The 15,786-nt window shown below is 59.4% G+C and overlaps 1 protein-coding gene across 6 annotated transcripts in view; it reads right to left on the bottom strand.

Moving 5' to 3' along the window:
• The window catches only part of ANKS1A (ankyrin repeat and sterile alpha motif domain containing 1A), a gene marked incomplete at its 5' end in the record, with an annotated part of 128,034 nt that overhangs the window by 15,109 nt on the left and 97,139 nt on the right, over positions 1–15,786 (bottom strand). For all 6 annotated transcript variants that reach the window (XM_027770206.1, XM_014586168.2, XM_014586166.2 and 3 more), the window contains 4 exon segments: positions 283–447; positions 1,684–1,791; positions 1,896–2,048; positions 2,687–2,785. In XM_027770206.1, the coding sequence (XP_027626007.1) occupies positions 283–447; positions 1,684–1,791; positions 1,896–2,048; positions 2,687–2,785 (525 nt within the window).

A 15,786-nucleotide genomic window follows, 5' to 3' on the forward strand; every position in this document is an offset into this window, starting at 1 on the left:
GGCGGGCAGCAGGCGCGCTGGTCAGTGAGGACACAGGGGCCTGAACCTGTGCACACAGGCGTAGGCGCGGCCTGAGGGGGACAGTCAGAGTGCCCGACGTGGTCAAAGCTCCCAGAGGCTGGGACTGGGCCACGTGCACGCACGCTTGTACACGTGCACGCTCACGCGCATGGCGGCTGAGTGGGGGTGAGTGGCACAGGCCCGTGTCTGCCTCCTGCCCCGGTGCCAGCCAGACACCCAGGTGCCCAGGCCCAGAACATCAGCCGCAGCCCTCTTACCCACCTGGATTCTGAAGCGCTCTGCTCGAGTGGGCGCCGCAGGGTCGTGAAGACTGTCGTGCCGTCTCCTGCCCGTGTCCCCGGGGGGCAGCAACAGGTCCGCCGACCGCCCGGTGCAGGAATCGCTCTGGCTCAGGGGGGATGAGGTCTGGGAGAGCAAGTCTTGGCACTGCAGGGAAACAGTCCAGGTGGGCCTCAGCCTCTCCGCCCAGCCACACGCCTGACGCTCACCGTGCTGGGGCTGGTCCGAGCCAGGCAGGGGCAGCCGGTCAGGAGACAGAGGTGCCAGCAGGGACCAGCAGGAAGAGGGCTAGGGCAGAAGGGCTGTGGGGCAGCCGGGTCAGTCACAGCAAGCACGGCCTTCCCGGAGCCGAGGCGGCCCCCCGGCACCCACGGTCCCTGAGAGCTGCCCGTGGCCTGGAGCCCACAGCGAAGGGCGGTCACAGGCCGGGAAGCCGCTCTCACGTTATGGGAGGAAAACCATCGGTTACAACCTGGCACACGAACAAATCCTAAGCTCCTTCCTGAGAAACACGAGCACTGCCAGCCGCGCCCCCGGCCAGTCTCAGGCAGGACGCACATCAGTGGCCCCGGACTGACACTGCAAGGCCAGCTGCGCTTCCATTCCCAGAACATGGCTGGCCTCAATGTTCTCATCTGTGAGAGGGGGATCAAAGAGTACCCGCTTCTGGACGCTGTTGGAGAGTTCAGACGGATGAGGATGTAGGCCAGGGCCAGCGCTTACCAAGGGCTCCGGGCCACACTCTTGGTGCCCCCAGGGGTTTGGCCTGGCTCTCCCGGAGCTGCGGCCTCAGAGCCTCCCTCATTTCCTTAATCAGGGACACCCCTAGCTGGGCAATGATCGCCTCTGGGGCTTTCTCTGAGGCTTTCTCCCACCGCACCCCAGGAATCGTCGGAACACCTGGGGAAGGGGCTCAAGGCTACCAGTCCTCAGCGGGGTACATTCCTGGCTACCTCGGGGTCATGTCAGATGGCCCAGGAGGGGCAGCCCGAGCGCCCAGCCCCGCTGCCCTCTGCCTGCAGGTGCCCAGCTGAGTGGAACCCCAAGCCCCAGCCCAGTCGAGCCTGGGGTCTGTGCACTGATTTTTCCTTTCCCCAAACCTCATTTTCTACTTTTATAACTGCCTCCTTTACCGCAGGCTACCTTGAGCTGCTCTGAATGTAACGGGAGGCACTTGATTTATAAGTAACCAACTAAACTACTCTGCGCTGTTGGCTCAGGCCTCTGGATCTTGAACAAAGCAGGCCCCAGCAACAGAGGGAGGGGTGGTTTCCTACCACACGGCTCAGGGCGTGCCGTCTCTGCAGACCCCGACAGAACGCTCTTCAGCGCTTAAAATACAAGAACAAGTCACGCCTTCCTTTCTGTCCCGCTCCAACTCACCCTCAGCTGGGAAAACCTTGGGGGTTTCTGGGGTGGCTCCTCGTAGGGCCTGTCTGCAAGGGACGCAATGATGCGCTTGCGATGGCCAAGCAGGTGGACCTTCAGGACCTGGGCGGTGGGGCAGGGGACAGGAGAGGTCAGGCAGCTGGCTGGACCCCCAGCCCCCCGCCCCCCAGGAGGGCTGGGCCAGGCTCCGCAGAGACGCAACTCACGTTGACGAGCTCCAGCTCCCAGAGGTTCTTCACGGTGTCGATGGAGCTGTAGCCGCTGGACAGGAAGGAGTGGACGTAGTCCTGCAGCCCCAGGGAGTCCAGCCAGGAGGGCACCGAAGGGGGGCTGTTCCCGTCATAGCCCAGAGCCTTCACCTGTAGGGTAAGAGGGAGTGGGACAAGTCTCAGCACTCACAGGACCAGGACCAGGGATGCTGGGGTGTAGGCCAGCCACACAGAGCACGCACTCCTTAGAGTAGAATCCCTTCCTCCATGTGGCCGATGCTCTGCTCCTGTCTGGGCACAGGGCTGTGGGGAGCCACCAGAGCACCCAGGTCTGGAGAGAGGCCCTAGCAGGTGAGGCTAGGAGGGAGCAGGGTTTACAGAGGCCCACCCTGTGCTCTGAGGGCCAGGGATATGGACGGGGATGTGGCACCACAGCTGAGGGTGGGCTGCTGGGGCCCTCCACTCCTCTCCAGGGGTCAGCACCAGCGGGCCTGGGCTTCAGGGCATCAGCAGAGATACCACGAGGACTCTGGGAGACAAGCCAGGCCTGTGGGCATGGGCTGCCATACGGGGAGACCCTGCCTCCTCCCTCACCGCCTGACAAGGTCTCATCGTCTCTGCCACTCTGCTGGCCCAGAGGCCCTCAGGACTTGGCGAGGAGGCCACAGGCTGGGTGCTGGCCTGGCCGTGCTCCCGGGAGGGGCAGAGCTCCTTCGCCGTGCCCGGCCTAGGTGGTAGGGGAGACCCTGGTTCCGGTGTGGGCTGGAGCTAGAGTCGCCGGCAGTCACCTTGGGCAGGGAGCGTGCGGCCTGGAGCAGCTTGCGCCGGTGCTGGGGGTCGCTGATGCCGATCTCCCGCAGGTCTTGCTCTTCCATCACGTTAGCCCCCTGAGAGCAGAGAGGAGACGTCAGCCCCTCCTGGCCGATGGCCGGGGTCCCCGCGGGTGCAGAGCAGCCTTCCTCGGCCCGCAGCAAGTTCTTCAGCACAGGTGTCAGGGTGCCGGAAGCTCGACTCGGGCCGGAAGCTGGAGAGGTCACCAGTCTGCCTAGACTGCCCACCCCGGCTGAGGGCTCCCAGGGCAGGGCTGGGTCCAGACCGAGAGTGGGTGCTGACCGCCAGGGCAGACTGGGCGAAGGGCCCTGCAGGCCCATGCCCGTGCACCCCTGAGAGTGTGTGCTTTGTTCTGGGGAGCAGGCTCCATGCCCCAGGAGACTCACTCTGGGGGCCTCCGAGGAGTGGCCTTACAATCCCGAGGCTGTAACAGCCACTTAAGTGGCTGGTGACCCAGGCAGTGGAGGAGCCAGCTTCACCCCAAGCAGGAGGGAGGCTTAAGGGGAGGCTGTCAGAACAGACTTCCCTCCCCGGAGAGAAGGCAGGTCAGAGCTGAGCCAGCAGGGGCAGCTCTTGGCGGGTGCCATCGGCTCCCGCAAAGCAGCTGGGGGCGAGGATGTCCACGCTGAGCACGCGGGATGCAGTGAGGACGGCTGTGTCCACTGTGCGCTAGCTAACTACGCGTCAGGGACCCAGAGCTGCTGAGTGGAGGGTCCCACTCCCGTGTCTCACGGGTGAGGAAACTGAGGCATGCAGAGGTCAGACCTTCCGGAAGTCTCACGTCCAGGGTGCAGCTAAGACGGAATCCCTGCGATCTGCCAGGTTCCTAGCTCCAACAAGGGTGACGTTTATTACGACGGTTAGTAAGACGCCTTTTCAGATTCGGTTTAGAAGTACACAGTGGAGTCTACAATTCGAGGCTGAGGGTTCTGCCCCACCCCCAGCCACAGTGCCACTGCCAGTAGCCGCCAGTGCTGATTCCTGGCCACGCCGAGCCCAGCTGGGCATGCATGTGAATGTGCCTGCCCAGCCCAGCGGACACAGACGCAAGCCTGTGAGAGCCCTGCATCCCTAAATGCGCCAGGAGGGGACGCCACGTCGGACTACGCAGCTGCGGCTTTTCCATGAGCTTTTGATGACCACCCAGGTCAGGGACCGTTGACGACACACTCACGTCCCCAACAGTGCCGCACGGACCCCTGACGTGCAGGCATTTCTAGGCTGGCTATCACAAAGGAGCCTGCGTGATCCCAGGGTGGGAGGCACTTCTGCTCCCCTCAAGACGCCCATGCTGGACCCCACACTGTCAGCGGTCCTCAGAGAGACGGCCCCTCACTGGTCCCCACCTGCGTGTTCCCTGTCAGACCACCGCATCCCCAGTGCTGCTGGGCATCTTGGCACACTTGCTTCCTCGAGCCTTTGTGAGGCCCTTCACCCCTCGCGGACACACGCTAACCTGTTCAGGTGCAGGGACCACGGAGGGAGGCCATGGTGATACTACTGTATGGCCCGAGACCGAGCCCAGAGAAGGTCCGTAGCCTGCCTGGACCTCGCATTAAGTGGAAGGTGCGTGCAGCGGGGTCCGGCCTGATCTTCTCCACGTGCTCGGCTGCCATGTTTGTGGGGGCCCCCAGAGCTCGTCCAGGAATTGTAGTCTTCCCCCCTTATCTCTGGGGGTACACCCTATGACCCCTAGTAGATGCTGGAAACATGACAGTAGCAAAGTCCTAGGCGTATATACTAAGCCTTTCCCTCTACAAACACACCTGTGATAAAGCTTAGGCCAGTAGTCCAGCAGGTGGCGTGGTAGTTAAGGCACTGGGCGCCCATGTGACTGACCATGGTTTGAGTCCCGGACCTGGTGGCTTGCTCTCTCACTTTCCTTCTCTTTCTGTCTCTCTAGCAAATTAAAAATAATTCTTTACAATAACTAATTAGACACAGTAGGAAACTAACAGTACTAAAAACAACACAGTGTAATACAAGTTCTGTGAGTGTGATTCTGCTCTCTCAAAATACCTTCCTGCACTGGCCTCACCTTTCAGACCACCACTGACCACGGCGCCCTGAGCTCGCCGAGGGAGACTGCGACAGGGGTCCTGCGCTTGCTCACATCCTGGGGTTTCTCTATGGAGCTGTTGGCCTTTTCTCCACAGCCTTGGAGGTATTCCTTACTTTGTAAAGAAACGGACCTTTTATTATAAAATGAGTTAGACATTTGTTTTCTAGTTTGTCATTTGTCTTTTCACTTCTATGTTAGCTTTGCTCGTACAGAAACTTCAAAAAATTAATTTTTATTATTTTGCTATAGGGTGTATCTGTCTCTGGAGAGAAGGAAGGGGGGAGAGAGAGAGAGAAAGTGAGAAATCGCCCTGGGGGGATGCCATGCCGCAATCCCTTCTCTCCTGTTCTTTCATGATTTGCGGCATGCACACAGCCCTGGTGTGTTTTTCGAGTCACCAGGCCTGGGGCTCAGACCACTCGGTCATGGTGGGCTTCAGCCGTCTTCACCACCACGCCACTGGCTAGCCAGGAAATTTGGTTTTATACCTGAACGCACTCAACTTCTCTTGTAGAGCTTCTGAGTTTTGTCAGGCTTAGAAAGACCTCTTCTCCTAAGGTTTCTTTTTTTTTTTTTTGCAGGGGGGAGTACAGGTTTTTGTCTTAGGGCATGTGCTCTTAGGGTGCATGCTCTCGCCAGAGGGAGAGAGAGAGAGACAGAGACAGAGACAGTGAGAGGGAAAGTAAAAAAACTACTCCCCAGTGGGGACGACCACGCCACAATCCCTTCTCCTCCTGGGGATCTTGGGCATGCGCGCGTGCACATACACACGTGCACACGCACACACACCTGGCGTGAGTTTCAAGCCACTGGATCCAGGACTTGAACAGCGGTCGGCCATGTGGGAATCCAGCAACATAACCACTATGCCATCTGTTGGCCCTTCCCAAGATCTTTTTTATATTCTTTTTACATTTCCTTCCTGTAATCTTAGAGTCTCTTTCTTTATAACGAAGTCTCTCACCCACCTGGCATTTATTTTGATGTCAGGTGTAAGCGGGAGGAGCCAGCCTTACCGTTCTCCAGGCACTGAGCTGTCCATTTCTGGGACGGGCTGTCTTTGCCCCACCAAGATGGTACTACCTCTGGTGTGGCTTTTGTCCGGCCTGTCTATTCTACTGAGGTGGGTATTACTCAGCCTCACTTTAGACATCTGGAAAAGTTAAAGACCTTGGGTCTGCTCATGAGACCACCACCCAGTGGACCCTGCAGCCAAGCTGTAATGACTACGAGCTGCAGGCACCTCCCCAGGGCCCGCGCAGTGACAAGGACCGTGCACCTGAGGGAACCCAGGTGAAGACAGCCCTGGAGCCAAATTGGAAGCGCCTCTGCTTGGAGAGGGAGCATGAGGGAGCCTGGGCCCCACTCCAGGTCTGACGCCAGCTCCTGAACTCCCCAAATCTAGGTTCTGATGGGAGAGGCAGAGGCAGTGGCCACCAAGACTGCTTACCTGACGAGGACACCTAGGTGAGACCCGGGCCAGCGTCTAATAGGGCGGCCCCTGGAACTTTTATGAACTCTCCCTGTAACCCCGACATTGTTTCCCAAATCTGCCCCAGCTTTTAGGGTAACCCTAAAGCTGAACTGGAGTATGACAGCCAAGACCACCAGTTCCAACAGGAGACAGGCTCTTCGTTCACCACAGCCCGGCCACAGAGCTTGGAGGGAAACGACATGAAATGAAGGCGAACAGTGGCCGGAGCCCATCCCGGGGCACAGCGTGCCCTGAGGCCCACACCAGCCGCACTGCCGTCCTGCAGAGGCGGTCTGTGCGGTGAGCACCTGGAGCTGCACATCTGGAAGGGGCAGACACGGTTCTGGAAGGAAGTGAGCACCCGCTTTACCCAGGGAGGAAGGCCCACCGCCTTTCAGAAGCTCTTCACAGAGAGGGAGAGGGGGAGAAGCGCCTTTCCACTTCACCCCCTACTGCGGGGTTTGCGAAAGCGTCTGCATGCCCGGCCCGTGCTAGGTTCTTAGTTAACCAGGAGCGAGCAGTCAGTACAGCAGCCCGAGCACTCGCAGATAGAAAAGTTCTTAGCTGTAAATAAGCGTCTGGGTCAGCTCTAGGGAGCAGCGGTCAAGAACTGTGCAGATGAACCTGGGTCCCATACAGCTGACCAGGGTTTGAATCCCAGCCCCAGTGGCTTGAAAAACTGGCTAGAAGTGCTTAGCCCAGGATCCTGACGGGAGGGCAAGTGGTGGGGTAGGCTGGCCCTGCAGCCTGGCTCCTGAGTCTCTGTCCTTGGCCACGGCTTACCTTCAAGAACTCAGTGGGTGGCAAGAGTCCATGAGGTCACTGAGCTCTGGGTCCAGTTCCAGGGCACCTTTTCCAGGCTTTGTGGGAGAGGCGACCTAGGGACTGCTCATGAGACTATCACCCAGTGAGCGCCCCTGGGCTCTCCACAGAGATGCCAGTAATGCTGGGTCCCGGCCACGTCCTGGCTGGCGGGGCCCTTTCACTCACTGCCTGAAAGCACTCTCTCAACAGCTCTTCTCGATGGGAGCTGCCCAGTTACACAGAGACGAGGCTCAGCCAGCGATGCGACTTGCCCGAGGTCACAGAGCCCGTGAGTGGCTAGGGGACAGTTAAGCCTCTGCCTGAGGAACTCACTCACGCTGCAGGCTCTTCTGCTGGGCTAACTGAGGTCTGTCAGAGAGGGCTCACCATGGGAAGGAGCAGGCGGTGGAGCAGGAGACGCAGCCCTGGGGCACGTCGCTGCTGAGTGCATGCCTTCCCCTTCCTGCAATCTCCCACCCCTCTGTCCTGTCCTTCCCCTGGGAACGCCTTCCCTCCACCTCTGTAGGGAGGCCATGTTTCTCCTGTTTAACTGTACAGAATTTGCTTCTCGATGGCTCTCTGGGGCTGGACCACAGCACACCTTGGAGGTGAGAGGATGGGGCCAAGGCCTCTGGGTGAGGAGAAACAGCTCCAGGCTGTAGGCCCGGGTCTCTGGATATGCTTCAGGCCAGGGAAACGGATCCAGGGGAGACTGTGGCTCGGGGGCTGGGCCAGCTGGACCCAGGGAGAACCAGCCTGGTGTGCTGGGGCTGAGTGAGGGCAGGGCAGCTTGCTCTGTCATGGCGCCTCGGGTCACACGCCGCTGCTGGGGGTCTCCCTTGATAAGGTGGCACGCGTGAGAAGCACCGTCTGTCCTGGCGGCTGAAACTCGCCTCCACTCCCCTCTGCTCAGTCCAGGGGGATGCGTTCTCCTTCCTCCCAGCACCTGGCGCTGGGGCCTGAGAGGGGAGGGGTGCAGCTAGAGCTGCTTCCGGAAGTCTTGGGGAAAGGCTGGAGGGTCTGTTAAGAGGAAGAAGGGGCATGGCAGGACGCTCACTTGGCTCCCTCTGGCCCTCCAGGGCTCTAACACCTTAGAGCCTTCCTGAGCACCTGAGGTCAGAGGTGGCTAATGTTTTCTGCATCTTGAAGGGCCTTCACTGGTGGATGACCTGCAGGTATGGCCTTCGCTCAATAGAGTGAGAAAGCCTCAGAAGGGGAGGACTTGGGGACGTGCCGGCGCAGCTTGCTTTCAGCCAATGGGTAAATGGGCTGTTTGAAGTCACTTGCTGAGGGTCTCAAGGCTGTTCTGGGCCAGGAGGAGAGATGCCTGCCAGTGTAGACAGGATGGCAGGGGCAGGGGCAGGGCAGCGGAGAGGAGGATGAGGTGGATTCTGTCCCTGTCACACACAGCTCTGCTTAGGCAGCCTGGGTGGGCCCAGCACCCGCCTGTGAGCAATCACGTGCTGCGTGACCAGAGCTCTCACGGTTGGAGGGGCACCGCTGACAGAAAGAAAAGTAAGGAGAGGCCGCTTGCTGAGGTCTGTGCTGCTGGCCTCGAGATTCCTCTTCCTGAGCCCTCTGAGGACCAGAGTAAGAGCTGGGGCAGGTAAACCCGACTGCTTCCCCTCCTCTGCGCCACTCCTCACACGGACCTGGGGCTCCCACAGTGCAACTCTGCGCGCCCCAGCCGGCACCTTAGCCTAACGCGGGGCCGACAGCGTCTACCACCCAAGGTCGGGGGCTCAGCCCAAGGCGGTCCCCATGTCAGCACCACCCCGAGTCTGGGCTGGGGCCTGTGTACTGACCCCGGGCTACTAAGTGCAGTCTCTAGATGGCCTCCTCGGGGCACTCGCTTGCTACACTGGCTCACAGAAGTCAGGGAAACACATCCACCCATTTTGGGGAAGATAATTCACAGCCAGATAGAAGAGATGCACTAGGCAAGGTACAGGGGAGGACCAAAGAGCTTCCGCAGCCTCTGGGGCACCACCCTCCAGACACCTCCATGCATTCCCAGTCACAGTTTTTTTTTTTTTTTTTTTTTTAAAAACCCCCCCCTCATTCCCCCTCCCAATTTTTTTTTTTTTTTTTTTTTTTTTGCTCTATAGCAAAAACCTCTTGCACTCGCCAGAAAGAGAGAGACAGAAAGCGAGAAATCACCCCCTGGGGGGATGGCCACACTGCAATCCCTTCTCCTCTTGAGATCTTGGGCACGCACACACACATGCCCGGCGTGAGTTTAAGCCACCAGATCCGGGACTCCAACTGAGGTCGACTACATGGGAGTCCAGTGACATAGCCATTACGCCAACTGCTGGTCCTGAACCAGCAGTTCTTGGACCCAACTCTTGGATTTTTATGGAGGCTTCATTGCATAGGCATGACTGATTGAATCATGCGCCACTGCTGACTGACTTGACCTACCCAAAGGTCGGGGTGGACCCAAAGTGCCGCCCCTCTAGACCGGAGTAGGTATCGCAATAGCATGGTGGTTGTTTGGGGGTGGGGGTGGGAGTGTTCTGGGGCCATCTGGAAGGCAGACTCAGGACCGAGGATCAATGACCCATAAGCTCACAGCCTGCCCATCATCCAGCCTGGGACTGTGCCCTGCCCACTGCACAGGGCGGGCCCCGGAAGGTTCTGCATGGAGGGTTCAGAGGGCTGCTGTGAGCTCACTGTGCCTTGTACAGCAGAGAGCTGGAACCTCTAGGAGCTCAAAGCCTGGGGGCTCTAGTTTCCTTAAAAAAATAAGATTGATAGGCCAGTGGATGGTGTGGTGGTTAAGGCACTAGATCCTGCAAGGCAGACTGTGGGTTCAAGTCCCAGACCTGGAGGCTTTCTCCCCCCACCTGTTTCTCTCTGGTTAGCACATGTAACCTATAGCAAAACTTAAAAATAACAACAATAATAGCATGACCATTCCCCACAAGTGACTTCTTGCTTTCGTTCTTTCTCTGTCTCTCTTTGGTGGGCACATGTGTACTCTGGCAAATTAAAAAAAAAAAAAGTAAATTAAGATTAGGATGGATGGCTTCCATCACGATGAAGTATTTTTAAAAATTAGCAAACTTTTAGCCTGCTTTGTTCACGTATCTATCTAGAATGCAAACATCTCCCCCCAACGCCTGAGTGTCTTTTACAGATCCCTGTAAGAACGGCTCCCCCAGCACACCTACTTCTACCGCGCTGCACGCCAAGCCTTCGCTGGTGCTGGCTGGCTGCAGTCCCCAGACATCACTGAGCACTGGCCATCTGGGGAGGAGGTCACAGGACAGGCAGGTCCCCGAGCTCAGATGGGACCAGCTACCAAGACTGGGGTTGTGACAACCGTCTGTGACCTTATAGCTGGCCAGAGATGGAGGGGGACACTCTTCCTCCACAGCCCAGCCCCAAGGCAGTGGGGTCATGGAGGGATGGCCCAGGGAGAGCAGGAAGGATCACAGGAAGAGGAGGCTGAAAATGAGGATGAGTGGCAGGTCTCTCGGGTGCTCGCCGCTGTGGTCCTCAAATCTTAATCATGACGGGCAACAGAAGCTGTGCTCAGAGAGGCACGCGTGCACCCACCCACCCTGGGTGCAGAGTGCCTCGCAGTTGAGGGAGCTGGATCCCACAGGGCTGGCAGTGGTTTCAATCCTCTAGTGTCTCGAGAAACATGCCAGGAAAAGTGTGTGCACATATGTGTGTGCCCCAAACCCAGACAGGATGGAGAGAGGAATGAGAGGGGACTGCGGTACGGTCAGGTCCCACTGGGGTGTGGCTTCTCCCTCTGGTGAGTGCACATGACCTCTAGAAAAAAAGGAGAAAAGAAAAGAAAGAAAAAGAAAAGAAAAGGAGTAAGAACTGGGTCCCACTATGATGTCACCGTTCAAGGTTCATGGACAGCCAGGACCTGGTAAAAGGAGTTGGAGCCTGGCCCCCGGAGTTAATGACAAACGTCAGCACTGAGCAAGGACCTGCCAGCACGATTCTGGTGCTCAACGACTGTCCCGTGTCCACTTGACCACCGCTGCCTGGAGGAGCCCACTTTTGCCCACTCTGGGACACAACTTCCCCAAGTGGCTCCAAATGGACACCCTTCCTTGACTCAGCCCCTCGGGCTTGGGCCACAACGCTCTGGTCTATCCACCCCACCAGCCCAGTCCAGCCGTGTCCTCTCGAGAGAGAACACTTAACGGCGACAGCAACCGGAAAGAAGCAAAAGTGGTCCTGGTTCTTGGCTCCTGGCGCCTCTCCAGGTGACTCTGGGAGGCCCTCTCCACCTGTCACTGCCTGAGAAGAGCTCTCAGGACAGAGCCAACAGCACAGGGTCTGGGGAATCTCTTCCCAGTTTCACGGAGGCGACCCCCGCACCAGGCCCTGCTCTACGCAGGTTCCCAGCACTCCGTCCTCTGCAGGCCAGGCGGCGCCCTCCCCATTCATCCGCTGCCGTCACATCCAAACACCTTCCTCAACTAAAAGCAAGGTGCCACGATCACCCCCAAATCACCAGTGTAGGCCCCAAGTCGGTCTGGAGCCAGAGCCTGGCCCCGAGACCACCCAGGGCAGCTGTGCCTCAAGGACCTGGGGCTGAGCAGTCCACGCCAGCCTCTGCTCTCGCAGACCCGGCTCGCCCTGTTCCAGAGGAAGCACCACCCGGCCGTTCGCACCGTGAGGGTTGGTTCCCACCTCTGCTGTACGTGTCCCCGTCGGCGTGGATACCCAGCAAGTACTCGTGGGACAGGCTGAATGAGGAGCCACGGGAACACAGGCAAGGGCTGGGAGGAGAACCCCGACCGACTCCCAATCTAGTTCCTTTTGCCACTAAGTAGAATCTTGGGCCTTCTCTTGAGCTGTCCCCAACCAGTTTGGCCTCGCTGTGGCCTCTGCCCGAGTGTCATAGAGAGCAGGCCCAGGCATGCCTGCCACTGCAGCCAGAGGGCGTCAGTGGGGCCTTAAGCCAGTGAAGAGCTTACCTGGGTCTGATTTGCTGCCAGCCCTTTCTTGGCCTTTTGTAGAATGGTCGCCACTCTGGCGGGTGGCAGATGGGTGGGATGGTCTACCTGAGCCAGGGAGTGGTGTGGTCACCTGGCCCAACCGCCCCAGAGCCAATCTCGGGCCTGTGAGGAAGCGCTGACCATGACGCCCACAGGCAGCATGCTCTTGGGAAAGGGGACACGGGGACTAGATCGGGAGGGCCCAGGGGACCCGGCCAGCTTCTAGTCCCAGCCCTGCCACCTGCTGGAGAACCCTAGGCAAATCACGAACTCTGAAAGCCGGCATCCATGGGAACCTCTGAGTCCATGCTGGGTTTCCAGAGGACTGCGGACCTGAATCGTAAGGACATCTGGTGTGCCGAGAGGTCTACGCCTTAGACACGGGCCCGCTGCCCTGCCCAGGACCTCACTCCCCGCACACGAGAGGCATGGTGCTAGGAGGTCTATGCCTTAGACACGGGCCCGCTGCCCTGCCCAGGACCTCACTCCCCGCACACGAGAGGCCTGGTGCTAGGAGGGCTATGCCTTAGACACGGGCCCGCTGCCCTGCCCAGGACCTCACTCCCCGCACACGAGAGGCATGGTGCTAGGAGGTCTATGCCTTAGACACGGGCCTGCTGCCCTGCCCAGCAGGACCTCACTTCCCGCACATGAGAGGCATGGTGCTAGGAGGTCTATGCCTTAGACACGGGCCCACTGCCCTGCCCAGGACCTCACTCCCCGCACACGAGGGGCTTGGCTACGTGACTGCTTGGACACTTGGATGCAGGAGAGACCGCCCGCTGCTGCTCACTGAGGTGTCTGCAGCCGGCAGATGGGGAATGGGGTCTGCACCAGTTCTAGCCCACGCCGAAGGGCAGTGGGGCAAATGCACAGGGAGGCATTGCAAACAGCTCTCCCCCTTTCTTTCCCTAAAAAAAATGAGCAGTGCCCAGGGCAGCTAGGGCAGGCTCCTGCCCCGCCCTGAGTCGCCCCTGCACGGTCAGGAGCTGCGGGTGGGAGTAAAGGGCAAGTGAAAGGGCGGCCGACCCGGCCGAGACCAAGGACGGCTGCTGGCACAGCACCGATGGCTGACGGAGGAGCTCAGTCCTGAAGAGAATTCAGGTGGTCTAGCGGCAGGCAGCTCTGCACGGGGTACTACCTTCCAAGCCTTGGCTCCATAGTCCTCCTCCTCCGGGCCCCACTTCCTCTGGGCACAGAAAACCCCACCCTGGGAGCGGACAGTGGGCTCACAGAGCCCTGTGTGGACATGGGTGGGCCAGGCCCGGTTGGGGGAGGCCTGGGCCCAGACGCGTTCTGGCAACAGCACCAGCACACCTCTGCCCTGGCTGCCAGTGGCCCTCGAACCCAGGATGGAAGACGGTAGAGCCAGGTGGGAACGAGGGGCACTGCCCGCAGTTCACAGAAAGTGGGCTCCGGGGGCCGAAGAGAGCAGCGAATCTGGGGGTCAAGAGCAGTAAGAGAACGTCAGGGGCTCGGGCACCTGGCTGGGAAGTTTCATGGAAGCTGAAACCTGGCCTCCTGGCCCCGGCCTATGCCCTTGGGCCCCTCTTCACCTGCCATCTCGCCAACATGTGGGGACAAGCTGGCACAGTCTCAGGACAGACAGGAAAGCCGTGGGTGCCCACCTGCCACATGGCAGAGCCTATGGAGAAAGCAACTGACGGGTGGAGCAGGACGCCTGGCGACCCTGGCTGGCCACTCAGGCTGTTCGAGCGCACGCTGGCTCACACGCGCGACTCCACCCGCCCTGAAGGGCTGCGGTGCACCTGGACTCGGGGGCTTTCTACCTGGAGGAGCACAGAACAGAGGCACCCCCATGCACACCAGGACTGAGACCCTGGGGCTGCCGAACTCATGGTTTCAATGCCCTGAAGTTGGGCGATGGCTACGCCAGGCCGGCCTCGCTTCACGCAGGCGTCCCTTCTCCAGTCCCAGCATCTGTGAAACCCCAGGAGGGAGAGTGTGACCTGAGGCTCACTGTCGGACAGCAGGGCCCTGCGCGGTGTCCCAGGCTTCGGGCCTCACCTCCCCGCCTGCGACTCGGTGCTCTCCAGAGCCTGGCGGGCACTGACCCACAGAGACACAGGCTCCCCTCCCCGCACGGCAGGCTCTCAGAGCCTGCACCTTACACTGGGCCGCACTGCTGCTTCGACTGCCCCGTGAGCTCCCTAAGACGTCCACATGATTCGCTTTTCTGCTTTCGCAACCACTCACAGGAGAGAAGGGAGAACATCTATACACTTCAATAAGGCAAGTGAAGCCACTGAAGTGCCCTGGGACGCCCGCTGGGAACACTTACATGCTTGCCCCGCGGCCTCTTCCACAGGTTCCTCTCTCGGAAATTAGGGTCATATTGCACGGATGTTCTGTCTCTGTCTCTTCACTCAACACCACAAGTGAGCACTCCCCTGAACACTCTTTACAAACACGTTTTCTAAGTATTTGCACAACAACCCAGCACCAGGGCACCACGGCTCACTCCAACCGTGGTCGGCTGCGTGGGAGGCCAGCGACGGGACCATTACGCCGTCTGCTGGTCCCCACCATCGCGTACTCAGTCAACACGCCGTGTGTGTGTGCGGGGGGGTCAGGCTGTCTTCGGAGACTGCAGCCTGCACGGCATGCTCGGAGTGGCACGTGTGCCAACCACAACTGCCTTTCTTCCATGCTGATTAAATGTACTCCCCGTCCCCCCCCAAGACCGCCCATTCCCTGTGGATGAGAAGTGTGATGACCATGGAAACGGCTATGGCATGGGCCAGGGTGGCGAGAGGGCCAGCGGCAGATGTGTGAGCCGCACGTTCCCGCCTGCGCCCCGCGGTCTGGTGTCAATCCCATCGGCCTTGGAGCCCTGTGGGGCATAGCCCCACTGCCCGGCCGACCCCTCCACATCAAAGGTCCCTTCTGCCTGCAGGCGGGGTGTGGAGTGTAAGCTGCAGTGCTTGCCTGTCAAGCTTCATCATCACATCACAGCAGGAACAGCCAGGAATAAGACGGTGCTGAGCCCAGACAAGACGGGACCCGGGAGGCCAGGACAGGCGTCTTGAATTTCCCGAAAGGCTTACGTGTGTTGTGTGGTCCCGAAAGGCAAAGCTGGGACCAAGGGACAGGCACCACAGAACTAGATTCTGACTCAAAACAAGAACGTTCCAAATCAGCCAGGGCAATGCGAAGAACGAAAGGCTACACCTGTGAAGGGTGAGCCCTGCCACGGGGAAACGTCACGGCACGAGTTCCCGAGAAGGGGCTCGGGTGAGAGGCTGATCGGACACATGACGCTACCCCTTCCATGGGGCAGGGAACTGTGTGACGCCGTAAATGACCTGCACACCGACGGCCGCTGGTGGGCCCCGTCGCGGGGAAACCCACGGTAGCACCTTGTCTCTGAAATGCCCTCAGTTTCCAGATGTTCCCCGCACATGTGGAGCCTGGCTTCCTGGGAGCGACTTGCACATTTTCTAGAAGTCTCCAGGGCATTTCAGAGCCAAGGGCAGCACTCGCAGCCTGTGAGAAGCAAAGCACACGGGGACAGACCATAGCTAACACGGGTCGATTTTACCACCTGCAACAGGAGCTGATTCAGGAACCAACGTGCTCCCCGTGCTGTGCTTTATTCTGTCCTCCTGGCTGCTCAGACGTAATTAGCCTTACAGCCCGTCCGGCAATTTACATGCAATTACCCGGGACGCTGTGCGAGGCTCCACAGGCCACTCCGGGTACCCGAGGGGACGCGTGCAGCCG

This window comes from Tupaia chinensis, unplaced genomic scaffold (genome assembly GCF_000334495.1).
Source record: "Tupaia chinensis unplaced genomic scaffold, TupChi_1.0 Scaffold000116_1, whole genome shotgun sequence".
Classification (NCBI taxonomy): domain Eukaryota; kingdom Metazoa; phylum Chordata; class Mammalia; order Scandentia; family Tupaiidae; genus Tupaia; species Tupaia belangeri.